This window comes from Dendropsophus ebraccatus, chromosome 10 (genome assembly GCF_027789765.1).
Source record: "Dendropsophus ebraccatus isolate aDenEbr1 chromosome 10, aDenEbr1.pat, whole genome shotgun sequence".
NCBI classification, from domain to species: Eukaryota; Metazoa; Chordata; class Amphibia; order Anura; family Hylidae; genus Dendropsophus; species Dendropsophus ebraccatus.
Window position 1 is genome coordinate 7,142,240 of NC_091463.1, and position 14,643 is coordinate 7,156,882.

Below are 14,643 nucleotides of genomic sequence, written 5' to 3' on the forward strand. Positions count from 1 at the left end.
CAGTATAATGCAATCTTGTGTCCCCTCCAGAGCCCTCTGTCCCCCTACAGCACAAAAGGAGTGAAACCCAAGGACCGCATTACACCGAATCTCGGCACTTATTCCGTAGTGTAAATGAGCCCTAAGGGCCTTTTATATGGGCCGACTATCGGCAAGGAGTTCTGCTAGAATCCCATATTCAGCCGATAATCGGTCCGTGTAAAAGTGTCAGGGATCAGCTGTGAACCGGGAAACCGCCCACTCGTTGGCTGATTGCAGCTTTTTGAGCAGCCCTATGGGTGGGTTCACACTACGGAATTCTCGCGGACAATGTCCGCGGAATTCCGTCAGCTGTCCGGCCGCACATCTGGGCGCCTTTCCGCCGGCCCCATAGACACCATTCTATGGGCCGGGGTATTCCGCTATACGCTGAAAGAAGTGTCATGTCACTTCTTTTAGCGGATCGCGGAATACGCCGGCCCATAGAATGGTGTCTATGGGGCCGGCGGAAAAGCGAGTGCCCGTGCGGGCGGACAGCTGACGGAATTCCGCGGACAATGTCCGCGAGAATTCCGTAGTGTGAACCCGCCCTATAAGTCATTGTCTATCAGCTTCACATCACCCTGTGTAAGTAGGAGACGTGTGGCCGATAGCAATGTATTTTAATGGCCGACAACCAATCCCAATCGTTTTACTTGTGACGCTTGATTAACCGTGCCATGTAAAGGGGCAGACGAGCGCAGATCTCTCTGATCCCAACCTTGTTGCTCGTTCTCGATGTACGGCTCGATCAGAAGTCCGATTTTCGTCTGGTCCGCCACGGCTTCCTTAAGGACTTGACCGCAGGAAACTGTGGATTTAGAGAAACAACGTAAGTATTGTAGAAGGAGCCTGTGACTTAGCTGCAATACCAGGCCCGGCCAATGGACGGAAGAGGTGCTGTGTCTGCAAAGGCAACGCCTGACTCACCATTGACGACATCATATTTCTGTGCCAGCAGCGCTGCTTGGAAGCTCCTTCCACTGCCCGGTGGTCCGTACAGCAGTATACGCGGTGTGTAGGGGGCCAAGGACCGGGGTTTGCTTAACACAAATGTAAGAACTGGGGAACAAAGTACAAACGCTTTACTAAAAGGCAAAACTGAAGTGTGAAAGTCTGTAGAGAAAATAACAATAAAGCGGTCATCTGACTTTTTGAGTCAGACACTCTTGTCCACGAGCTGTGCAAATAAGTAGGATTCAGCTGCAATACCAGGTACAGCCATGAACAAGGGTGGTGCTGTTTTTTTGAGGGGGAATGAATCATTATTTCTCATCTCCCGTATTGTAATGTAAAGCATTACACTTCTCTCTTGTATCAGCAGGGGGCGCACATGTGCACTAGTACAGCAGCCATACTGTCTGCCAGCAGGATCCTGTCTGCAGCCGAACTCCCAGGTAGGCTAAAGAGTAAGGGACGTATTACACGCACACGCAAATTGTGTCATCGCTTGTTTATTTACTTAAACAATAGGCTCTTAGAGTCATTAGACAAAGCGATTTTTAACAATTAACAGTAAACCATCGCAAACAGGAGCCACCTGAAATCGTTCACCATATTACACAGAACGATTAACAAATCTGGAACTACAGTGAGTGATTGCCGATGATTTTAGGCTTTGCGCAAAAGTTGTGATCAACAACAGAACAATTTTTTGTGGGGTAGCGCAGGGAGGTGTGGGAGGGCTGCTCGGATGATCTGGATGGCCTATAGGAGATAGAGGTGGTCTGCTGCTGCCGCTCCTGTTACTCGGAGCGGCCGTTGCTATCAGCATTGGGTTTTTTTTCAACATGTTGAAAGACAACAATCAGCGGACAACGTGCATGCGGTCTGATCGTTGTCTTTTAACACTACCTATTACACCATGCGATTACCCTGTGTAACGGCCAGTAATCAGCCAAGTACGGCCAAAAATCGCTTGGTGTAATAGGGCCTTTATTGCCCCATTACATGGTCTGATCTGGAGGAGCAAACAAGCCTGTCAGGTCAGCTCCTCGTTCCCTGCTCGCTGTCAGCACCGCACCGATAACCAGTAGAGAGGAGCAGGGAGCAGCGGGCAGCTGCGGGAGGGGCTGCCTGGACAATCTTTTGGGTGGACCATGGGAGAGAAAGGCTGCCACCACTCCTATTACATGGAGCAGACCATCGCTATGGGCATCAGGATATAGGGTTCCTCAGCCGACATTGTACCTGTCAGCTGACTCTACAACATAAGCTATTATTTCAGGGATGCATGTCCGATGCACAGAGACTGCGAGAACCTCCACCATCTCAGATGCCCAGGATTCTATGGCACTCACCTGTTCTATACACCACCACGTTCTGCTGACAGGTACAAGACCAGGACACCTGACACGGCATCAGAGCGGCGGGATAGTTATTAAAGTATTTGAAAGCGAACCCACCCATCGCATGCTGCCGCCTAATATCCTCCGATCGGATACAGACAGAAAGCGCTGCTTACAAATGGGGCTAATTTTCGGTAAATAAGTGTAAGTTAATTAGAGTAATAATCCCCCAGATGAGCCGCTCCACTAATGAAGCGGAAGAAAGCAGGAATCTGACGCCTGGCGCGCCCCGGGACCCATCTACTGAGGATTTCCTCGAAGCAGCCCCAGCGCTTTCTTCGCGTTCCCCATCCCTAATTTATTTGCCTCCATTATTAATTAATAATAATTAATATTCAGCCCCCGCGTCGTTATTTACTGATTTGCACATGAATTCTTTATGACGGATGATACAAACTTTTAGATGTAATTAAGCAATTTGAGAAGTAATTAATCTGCGATGTTAAAAAGAGAACGCGGCGTCGGGATCCGTCCTGGGACCGGCCGGCATTGTCAAGTGTTTGACACCAGTTTGGGGCACGAGGTTCAAGGCCGAACACACTGTGTAATTAAGGGGGCAGGTAAGAGGGTGAGCGGGACATGTGACCTCATCTGTTCTAACGTCTATTCGCACTAACTGCTACCAGCGAGGAGAACAGCATTACATGGTTATCCTGACCCACACGAGCAGCGGCCATGTTTGCTTCCTTTAAGGGCCCTATTACATGGAGCAATACTAATGATTATGACTCCATGTAATAAAAACAGCGATCATCGGCTGATCATGTCTAAAATCACTGGCCGCCGACGGCGCATGGCTACTGTAATAGCTCCAGGCAATAGTGATGTGCAGTCGACGGCTGACAACTGAATAAAGTGTTACACATTACCTCTCCACGCTCCCGGGCTTCTCCTGCCCTCCTTTGAAGCGGTCTCTAAACTGACAGGCCACTCAGCCAATCAATGGTCCTGGCGGTCCTGGACAGTGATTGGCTGAGCGGCCTGTCAGCTTAAAGACCACTTCAACGCTACAGCAGCGCCGGGGAGGAAGGAGAGGGAAGGAGAAGACCGGGAGCATGGAGAGGTAAAGTATAACAGTTTAGGGCAAGAGCCGCACGAACATCACTAACAATATACATATATAGCCTTTGCTGAACAATTATTGAGCTGCGTAATAGGCTCAATAAACGAGTGCCGACCTAGCAGATTGGCGCTCGTTTACATTATTGATCTAGTGGACCCTAAAGCTATAAAAGCGCCTGGCTATCTTCATCACACCTATCAGTCTGACTGCTGCTCCACACAAGAGACATTAGACCTTAGTGACCTGTGATCCATAGAAGTCTCATCCCATAGAAGTCTCATCCATAGCTGCATCGCACAGAATAAGTGGAGAAGCAGTGTACAGGCCCAGCCTCTGCACACCCCTTTACTGCACTGCTGCACTAACACGTGACTGATCTACTTGTAGCAGGGACAAGGAACACACGGCCCTCCAGCTGCTGCAAAACTACAACTCCCATCATGCCTGGACAGGCTTTGTAGTTTTGCAACAGGTGGAGGGCCGTAGGTTCCTCATCCCTGACCTGTAGGTATGGATCATATTACACATGGACGACAATGGGCTTTGTACATGCCAGCAGCATGAGGCAGGAGGACACTGGGGAGCATGGACAGGTAAGTATAACTTTATATTTTCTATATAACTCCATTCCATGAAGGGATGCAGGGTCGGTGCTGAAAGGCGTCGATCAGCCGATGACTGGCTCCATACTGCCTGACTGGGCCCTTAGTGGACATCACATGATATCGCAGTTTACCCTGTGATAAGACGTCCGTGCACGGCTGATCCGCATTAATCTTCTTGTACTTCTTGGGGAAGGCTCGCAGGATACCAGGGATGTTTCTGTGATATTCCAGAAGCTTCTTTCCAGTTTCCTCTTCTGAGATCCCAGCTGGTTCCACTAAATTCTTCTGCACTTCAGGGTCTTCAGGCCAATCAAAGGTCGTGTGGTAGACCTCTGCAAAAGAGGGGCATACATAGGTGGTCACATGGCACTGACCGCTATCCTCTGCTATACACTATATAGCTTAGTATATGGCTATGTTCACACTACGTAAAAAACACAGCCGTATTTCATAACAACGGCCGTATTTGCGGAAATAACTGCCGTTATTTTACAAATAACGGCCGTTGTTGTGAAATACGGCCGTGTTTTTTACGTAGTGTGAACCCAGCCTATCTCTGTATTCTCATTCACATCCATCAGAACATCAGCCGCACTTCATCCTTGCCAACACAGGGTTGATGGATTCTTGGCGGTAATATGGGGATCCATCTGCCATGAATCTTCCATTACAATTAGATATGAGCAAACCTCACGCAGGCACAGAATCGTCCAAGCCCAAACACCCAGCATTTTATTACCGGGGGCTGAAGAAGTTGTATGCAGCCCTAAAGCTGCCTGGAAAACACGGACACAGGCATAGGCCATAGGCTGTATACAACACATATACAATATACAGAAACCAGGGCCACCACTACCTCCAGTGCTGGGGTCCATCCTCTTCCCCATATTCCTCTCGATCAGGACAATATCCGGAGCTTCCAGGACAACTGCGGGGGGACATAGGAGATGAGACACAGAATACAGTGTGCATACATGTACCTGTATATATAGCTGACCCCATGGCTCCACCAGAGAGCGTCCTGACATCTGTAGACACAGACATGGCCGGGGGAAATCCTAATGGGCATCGTGTAGCTCCAGTGTATGAGGACTCACCTATGTGATCCGAACATGTCCCATTCATCTGTAGGAGTAATCCCTGCTCCCTGCTCTGGGGAAATCCTTCAAGGACCCAACCCTGAAAGCAACAGAGCGAGTGTCACATGTAAGATTACTAACAAATCTAGAAAGAACGCATCATGCCGAACCATAAATGTACTGTACATCCACAACATTACTCATCCTGTACTGATCAAGAGTTACCTCCAGAGCTGCACTCACTATTCTGCTGGTGGGGTCACTGTGTACATACATTACTGATCCTGAGTTACATCCTGTATTATACTCCAGAGCTGCACTCACTATTCGGCTGGTGGGGTCACTGTGTACATACATTACATTACTGATCCTGAGTTACATCCTGTATTATACTGCAGAGCTGCACTCACTATTCTGCTGGTGGGGTCACTGTGTACATACATTACTGATCCTGAGTTACATCCTGTATTATACTCCAGAGCTGCACTCACTATTCGGCTGGTGGGGTCACTGTGTACATACATTACATTACTGATCCTGAGTTACATCCCGTATTATACTGCAGAGCTGCACTCACTATTCTGCTGGTGGGGTCACTGTGTACATGCATTACTGATCCTGTATTATACCCCAGAGCTGCACTCACTATGTGCTACGCTAACCCCCCAACAACACCCCCCCCGGGTCAGGCTGCATCAGCTACAGGTTGGGAATAAAGCGATGAACCTGAGGCGAGACATGAAGATTTGCGCAGTTAGTTGGCGCTGAGTGGGATCGGCGCAGGATAAGCGCAGCCACAAGGTGTTTGCTCTACAACAATTATGGAGAATCCTCTCTGCGATTTGCTTTAAGGAAACACAACCTGAGGCTTCATGCATATTAAACGGCGCGGTGGCAGAGTTGGCGGTGATTATTTTTCGTATTTTTCAGATATTTCCTGGGGTCTGGCGGTACACAAGCTCACAAATAAAGAGGAAAATCAATCAATCCTTTAATTAGAATATATTATGTGGCGTCTTGACACATCACAGCCGAGCGCCGTCTCCGCCGCCGAGCTGCGCGCTTTGTTCACAACAGGTTAATTGATATTCTGATGCGCTCGGCTCCTCTTGCTGGCGCGGGCTCCAGACCCCCAGTGGTTTGGTTCTGTTTCATCCCACATCAAAAAACCGTATGCTGGGGGCGCCCTAAGCTGGAGGTCTCAGCAGCTGCGCGGAGCCGCCATCACAGGAGGGCCGCGCCGCCGCCAGATGTCACACCATCCCACCTTATAAATATATATACGGTGGCAGGGTGAGCGCTGGCAGGGGAACCGCGACGGAACAGACCGCAGTATGTGCTCGTACAGCACCGCCGCCGCTAATGAGGTGTGCTGGCAGCTCGGACCGCACTGTACACCGAAAATAAGGCACAATTAAAGGGGAACTCCAGTGACAAGGTTTTTCTTTCAAATCAACTGGTGCTAGAGATTTGTAATTTACTTCTATTAAAAAATCTCCAGTCTTCCAGTACTTATAGGCTGCTGTATGTCCTGCAGGAAGTGATGTATTCTCTCCAGTCTGACACAGTGCTCTCTGCTGCCACCTCTGTCCATGTCAAGAACTGTCCAGAGCAGCAACAAATTCTCAGGACATACAGCAGCTAATAAGTTCTGGAAGATTGGAGACTTTTTTAATAGAAGTAAATGACAAATCTATATAACTCTTTGACACCAGATGATTTGAAAGAAATGCATTTTTGCCAGCGTACCCCTTTAACTCAGTAGCAGCTCTCCAGCCGATCAATACAGGATACAAGGCTCTACAGCCTATGGCCTATGGCTGTATCCATGTTTTCCAGGGCTCCCTCAGGCTGCATCCACCTTCTTCAGCCCCCAGCAGTCCATGTTGAGCATTCAGGTTGGCCCCTACCTGAACATTGGGCAAGTTCACTCCTGACTAAACCTGGAGTGTCCCTTTAAGACTCAGCATGTGCAGCTATTCCCCAGTATAAGTGACCTGTAATGTAATATAATATAACGGATCAGTGCCGGCTGCAGACATTGTCGGGTTAAGCAGTCCCGGAGAGCGGAGTAGCCCTTTAAGACTATACTTCTTACAAAGTTTATAAACTTGATGATGAGAACTCGCCGGGGGTCACTTAATGGTTAACAGGCGCCATCATTCACCGAGATGACAAGGAAACGGCTTCTCAGACGCCATTAGCTCCCATCATCCACCTATAGCGGCATATACCCTGGCGCTGTGGTGGGGGTGCGCGGGGGGGATCGGGGGACGTACGAGCCCCTGTAGACAGACAAGTCATCGGCTCTGCCTGCTCCGGCCGCACTCACACAACAATGGCTGCAATAAGTCGTCTTCTCTCCCGGCAGCCGGTGGTTGTGCCGCCTCGGCACATTACGCGGAGATTTAACGCTCGGTAGGCGGTCTCGGCAGGCCTGTTGATCAATACAATGGCTGCTCCTCCGAGGCCGCGTCTGACATCTGTAAACCTGGGGGGGGGTCAGGAAAAGCGAGAAGTCATCCTGTCAGCGGCGGGAAAGAATGGCGAGGCCACCGCAGCACATAAAGCACACCGCTGCTGCCAGCCCCCCGGCCAGCGGATCCCTGTACACCCCCCAGTCCTCACCGCTCGCCTGCAATGTGAATGGCGGCTTCTGAGGCGGCTGCCGGAAATGGAAATTACATTTTCAAAAAAGGATTTCAGTTTGAAGGGATTGTTCATCCCCCCAAAAAATTTCTTTCAAATCAACTATTGCCAGAAAGTTATACAGATTTGTAATTTACTTCTAACAAAAAAAATCTCCCCGTACTTATCAGCTGCTGTATGTCCTGCAGAAAGTGGTGTATTCTCCCCTTTTTGACACAATGCTCTCTGCTGCCACCTCTGTCCAGGCCAGGAACTGTCCAGAGCAGGAGAGGTTTTCTATGGGGATTTGCTGCTGCTCTGGACAGTTCCTGACATGGATAGAGGTGGCAGCAGAGAGAACTGTGTCACACTGGAAAGAATACACCGGCAGGACATACAGCAGCTAATAAGTACTGGAAGACTGGAGATTTTTTAAATAGAGGTAAATTAGAAATCTTTGGCACGTTTGGGCATTAGTTAATTTAAAAGAACATTTTTAAGTTATACAGAGACCCCCTTTAACATCCCATTTGGTTATATATACGGACGTAGCAGTAGACGGAACCGTTTCAGGCTGATGGAACACAAATAACTGAAGTGCAGCAGTTTGCATTGCAAAACCCTTAATGCTGCTGTGAAGTTCTCAGGGAGGAGCTGCATTATTGATTACAGCTCCGAGTATCGGCAGCCGAGCGCGACTAATCCCTTCCCTCATTTATTTCTTCCTGTCCAGGCTTTTTAGTTCTGGATCACGAGGCGCTGATTACAGGAGATTACGACTGGAGGGGAAAGGGAAAAAGAAGGCGCACAAGCTTAACCGTGCCAGTGCTGGACAGGAGACGCCTTCCCGCCACACAGCTTTCCTCTGACCCTGCATGCAGCGAGTCTGGGTCCCTACAGAGCCCACCACAATACATAGCCCTGGGAAAGCTGGGTGACCAACCACCAATATGGCTGCCATTACCCGAGGTGTCATCCAGATTTTCTAGCACACTGAATACACTGTATTATTGCATTGTTATAGACAGGGCTGCCATTCTGGGTCCTGGGAAAGCAGGATGACAATGTCTGATACAAATATCATTGCTCTCAGAAGCACAACTTTTTTTTTCTTGTAAATCAACTGGTGGCAGAAAGTGCTAGAGATTTGTAACTTCTATTAAAAAAAAATCTACAGTCTTCCAGTACTTATTAGCTGCTGTATGTGCTGCAGGAAGTGGTGTATTCTCTCCAGTCTGACACACTGCTCTCTGCTGCCACCTCTGTCCATGTCAGGAACTGTCCAGAGCAGCAACAAATCCCCATAGAAAACCTCTCCTGCTCTGGACAGTTCCTGACATGGACAGAGGTGGCAGCAGAGAGCAGTGTGTCAGACTGGAGAGAATACACCACTTCCTGCAGCACATACAGCATCTAATAAGTACTGGAAGACCGGAGATTTTTTTATTAGAAGTAATTTACAAATCTCTGGCACCAGTTGATTTGAAAGAAAAATATTTTTGGTGAACAATCCCTTTAACCAGGATTCTGAATGTTAAACTTCCCGGTCAGGTAGTGATCTGTTACCTGCTGCTGTGTCCCTGTATATATAGGCAGAGCTGCCATTCAGGGCTCTAAGAAAGTCGGCTAACAACTGTGGAAGCTGTAACGGCAGCCAAATTATTCATCATCCCAGGCTTAGAATATTGCTGCCATTATAGCTCCTAGATAGGTGGTCACCCAGCTTTTCCAGGCTGCTGACTGGCAAAACTCCCTTGTTATACAGTGATCCATCATTCACTTCTATATCTCTGTATAACTAGGCAGATCTTCTATTCGGGGGCCTGGTTGTCACCCAGCTTTTCCAGACTCCCCATGTTATGCAGTGATCTATCGCTCACCTCGTAATGTTACACCGCAGTGGCCATGAGGTAGGAGCTGACTATGGCGCCCTCAGTTTAACCTGGAATATTGTAGTAGAAAGTCTTAGGTGAGGCGGTAAGAGCGGATATGTGGCGTGATGTGCGGATATTGGTGTTTCCCTCCGTTTTATCTGTGCCACCTGCCCCGGGCAATCAGAGCGGCGCCTTGTGGGGGCTTTGATCTCCGCTGTTCTCTGTAATCAGCAGATGGGAGCGCTCACATCCCCTCCAATCCCGCTAACACCACATATGCCTGGCCACTCCAATCCTATACACATCACGGGGTACACTACAAATCCGTATACAAGAGACAGAGGTATGTCATAACTCACCAAGCACACAAATATAAATTCAAAAAGTATACATAATCTTTATTCTTATATCTGTACAAACACAAAACAACCCTGCACAAACCCAACATTTAAAAACACTTAAAACACCCAAATATATCCAGGAGGGATCCTCGAGCAATACATAGAGTCCCTACCTCCCCATATACAGCTACTATATTCGAACCAACACTCTATACAATATATATATATGCAATACACCAATCTAAGAATGAATAAATAAATGTACAAAAACTATATATATATAAATATACAAAGTGCAAGTGCATAAACCCTCAAAGTGCAACATGCATAGATAAATAATTAACCATATATCCAAGTGGTAACCTAAATCAAAAAAAATCAAAAAGTATTCCCAGATAGAGTGTGGTCGGCTGAATGGGGTCAAAACACCCTACGCGTTACGTCCCGAACCTGGAACTTCCTCAGGGGTACAGACAGGTCATACAGGGTTGCTTATATATCCAACAAAGTAATACATCATATTGAGCACCTGACATAAATAAGTCAGATAACTTACAGGTGGAGGAGAACTTTAGTCCGCATGTCCCTAGGAATGTACATTATCAAAATGGGGCTTCGGCGTGTTCACGTCCGTTCTGCGCATGCTCCAAGGCTATGCCCTATTCTAAGATGGCAGCGTCAAGCTCCCCTAGTATTGCGCATGCGTCCATGTCATCCAGCATATATCAAAAATGCACTCTGCGCATGGGCCAATGCTGCTATCGGCGTTCAGTAGCCCAAAATGTACAAGCATAAATATACTCTTATAAAAGCAGTCATGTTGGGGGAACATATCCTTATATACATAAATAACGGAACAAATAATCAGAAAACGTACTTTTCAATATTTGCGCATGCGCACATAGTACCCCGGGATACAAGTCCACTCTTGTGTTATCACGCATGCGTCAATACATATACTAAAATGGTGTCCGCAATACTCAAATCAACCCAAAAATTATACCCCATAACAGTAACGCCACCATATATATGATTTACAGTGCGGTCACAAGCAACCGAGGAATAATAGCATCCTCATGTTGGACGAACATATCCTTATAGACATAGATGACAGAACAAATAATCAAATGTACTTTGCGATATTTGCGTCTGCGCACATAGTACTCCGGGATCCAAGTCCAATATTATGTTATCGCGCATGCGTCAATACGTATACTAAAGTAGTGTCCATAATACTCAAATCAACACACAATTGTAATCCATAGCAATAGCAATATCACCACCATATACTGTCTGTACCCCTGAGGAAGTTCCGGGTTCGGGACGTAACGCGTAGGGTGTTTTGACCCCATTCAGCCGACCACACTCTATCTGGGAATACTTTTTGATTTTTTTTGATTTAGGTTACCACTTGGATATATGGTTAATTATTTATCTATGCATGTTGCACTTTGAGGGTTTATGCACTTGCACTTTGTATATTTATATATATATATAGTTTTTGTACATTTATTTATTCATTCTTAGATTGGTGTATTGCATATATATATATTGTATAGAGTGTTGGTTTGAATATAGTAGCTGTATATGGGGAGGTAGGGACTCTATGTATTGCTCGAGGGTCCCTCCTGGATATATTTGGGTGTTTTAAGTGTTTTTAAATGTTGGGTTTGTGCAGGGTTGTTTTGTGTTTGTACAGATATAAGAATAAAGATTATGTATACTTTTTGAATTTATATTTGTGTGCTTGGTGAGTTATGACATACCTCTGTCTCTTGTATACGGATTTGTGGTGTGTATAGTATGTCACACCTTTAGCACCAGTGATTCAGTTGTGCATTACCCCCTCCCCTCTTTTGGCATCACGGGGTACACTGCTGCTGCCGGTCCCCCTTCCTCCTAGTTCAACAGTACCCCCAGCCTTACATGGCTGATACCAGAGAGTAATAGATTGTATATACCTGTCCTACAGTCACCCCCCCAGCCTTACATGGCTGATACCAGAGAGTAATAGATTGTATATACCTGTCCTACAGTCACCTCTCCCCCACAGCCTGACATGGCTGATACCAGAGAGTAATAGATTGTATATACCTGTCCTACAGTCACTCTCCACCCCCCCCAGCCTGACATGACTGATACCAGAGAGTAATAGATTGTATATACCTGTCCTACAGTCATCTCCCCCCCCAGCCTGACATGACTGATACCAGAGAGTAATAGATTGTATACACCTGTCCTACAGTCACCTCTCCCCCCAGGCCTGACATGGCTGATACCAGAGAGTAATAGATTGTATATACCCGTCCTACAGTACCCCCCCCCCCAGCCTGACATGGCTGATACCAGAGAGTAATAGATTGTATATACCTGTCCTACAGTCACCTCCCCCCCCAGCCTTACATGGCTGATACCAGAGAGTAATAGATTGTATATACCTGTCCTACAGTCACCTCCCCCCCCAGCCTTACATGGCTGATACCAGAGAGTAATAGATTGTATATACCCGTCCTACAGTACCCCCCCCCAGCCTGACATGGCTGATACCAGAGAGTAATAGATTGTATATACCTGTCCTACACTCACCCCCCCCCCCCCAGCCTGACATGGCTGATACCAGAGAGTAATAGATTGTATATACCTGTCCTACACTCACCCCCCCAGCCTGACATGGCTGATACCAGAGAGCAGAAGACAACAGACGGCAGGTTTTACCTTTACTCTGGGGGGCGCACACTTGGACCACTCACCCGCTTGATGCAGTCCACCTTTGACAGCCGCTCCTGGATGAGCCGGACCCACAGTGTGTCTGGAATCTCCTAGAGAAGATAAGAAGGACATAACTAAGTGCATATCCCCAGCAGTATAGAGGGGACAGGGTGTATGGGGGTCTCTGCCATCAAACAGTCACTCGCCCCGGTGGGTGGGATGTGTCAGAGTCAAATCTGCGGCTTTGAGTGCGTTTCCTTCTAGAGGAGTTCCCCGCTGCTCGCAGGCCGGGTTGGTGTCTCTCGTGCCCCTTTGATGTGTCATGTCAAACCAGACGAGCGTCTACCAGGGGGTCCGCACTACATCGCGTCCCTGAACCAATCCAACAGCCCTGCCGCGTGCGTAGTGTCATCTCCTGTCACATCAACCCCTTCCTTAGGTATAGCAGCGCTCTGTAATGAACAGTCTCCATCTCCTCCACATTCTCAGGATCTCTGTGTGGAAAAGCATCAGTGGCTGAACCCTGCCTGACCATAGCGGACTGAGGTCATCGCCAACAAGAGAGACTGAGAACACTTTGTTACAATGTATCAATATTGTAGTGGGGTCAGATCTCCGCCTGTACTGGGGGTCAGATCTCCGCCTGTACTGGGGTCAGATCTCCGCCTGTACTGGGGTCAGATCTCCGCCTGTACTGGGGGTCAGATCTCCGCCTGTACTGGGGTCAGATCTCCGCCTGTACTGGGGTCAGATCTCCGCCTGTACTGGGGTCAGATCTCCACCTGTACTGGGGTCAGATCTCCGCCTGTACTGGGGTCAGATCTCCGCCTGTACTGGGGTCAGATCTCCGCCTGTACTGGGGTCAGATCTCCGCCTGTCCTGGGGTCAGATCTCCGCCTGTACTGGGGGTCAGATCTCCGCCTGTACTGAGGTCCAGATCTCCGCCTGTACTGGGGGGTCAGATCTCCGCCTGTACTGAGGTCCAGATCTCCGCCTGTACTGGGGTCCAGATCTCCGCCTGTACTGGGGTCCAGATCTCCGCCTGTACTGGGGTCCAGATCGCCGCCTGTACTGGGGTCCAGATCTCCGCCTGTACTGGGGTCCAGATCTCCGCCTGTACTGGGGTCCAGATCTCCGCCTGTACTGGGGTCCAGATCTCCGCCTGTACTGGGGTCCAGATCTCCCCCTGTACTGGGGTCAGATCTCCCCCTGTACTGGGGTCAGATCTCCCCCTGTACTGGGGGTCAGATCTCCGCCTGTACTGGGGGTTAGATCTCCGCCTGTACTGGGGGTTAGATCTCCGCCTGTACTGGGATCAGGAGTGGTCAGATCTCCCCCTGTGCTGGGGTCAGTTTTCCGCCTGTACTGGGGTCAGATCTCCGCCTGTACTGGGGTCAGATCTCCGCCTGTACTGGGGGCCAGATCTCCGCCTGTACTGGGGGCCAGATCTCCGCCTGTACTGGGGGTCAGATCTCCGCCTGTACTGGGGGTCAGATCTCCGCCTGTACTGGGGGTCAAATCTCCGCCTGTACTGGGGGTCAGATCTCCGCCTGTACTGGGGGTCAGATCTCCGCCTGTACTGGGGGTCAGATCTCCGCTTGTACTGGGGTCAGATCTGCGGCTGTACTGGGGTCAGATCTCCGCCTGTGCTGGGGGCCAGATCTCCGCCTGTACTGGGGGTCAGATCTCCGCCTGTACTGGGGGTCAGATCTCCGCCTGTACTGGGGGTCAAATCTCCGCCTGTACTGGGGGTCAGATCTCCGCCTGTACTGGGGGTCAGATCTCCGCCTGTACTGGGGGTCAAATCTCCGCCTGTACTGGGGGTCAGATCTCCGCCTGTACTGGGGGTCAGATCTCCGCCTGTACTGGGGGTCAGATCTCCGCTTGTACTGGGGTCAGATCTGCGGCTGTACTGGGGTCAGATCTCCGCCTGTGCTGGGGGCCAGATCTCCGCCTGTACTGGGGGTCAGATCTCCGC

The 14,643-nt window shown here is 49.0% G+C and overlaps 1 protein-coding gene across 2 annotated transcripts in view; it reads right to left on the bottom strand.

Moving 5' to 3' along the window:
- The window catches only part of AK8 (adenylate kinase 8), a 51,394-nt gene that overhangs the window by 20,573 nt on the left and 16,178 nt on the right, over positions 1-14,643 (bottom strand). Inside the window, exons 5-11 of one of the 2 annotated variants that reach the window (XM_069985745.1) lie at positions 12,707-12,775; positions 7,446-7,604; positions 5,132-5,213; positions 4,891-4,962; positions 4,166-4,366; positions 949-1,080; positions 740-829 (exon numbers count right to left, since the gene is read on the bottom strand). In XM_069985745.1, the coding sequence (XP_069841846.1) occupies positions 740-829; positions 949-1,080; positions 4,166-4,366; positions 4,891-4,962; positions 5,132-5,213; positions 7,446-7,604; positions 12,707-12,775 (805 nt within the window). The remainder of the gene's footprint in view (positions 1-739; positions 830-948; positions 1,081-4,165; positions 4,367-4,890; positions 4,963-5,131; positions 5,214-7,445; positions 7,605-12,706; positions 12,776-14,643) is intronic. The other variant, XM_069985746.1, reaches the window with a different exon arrangement.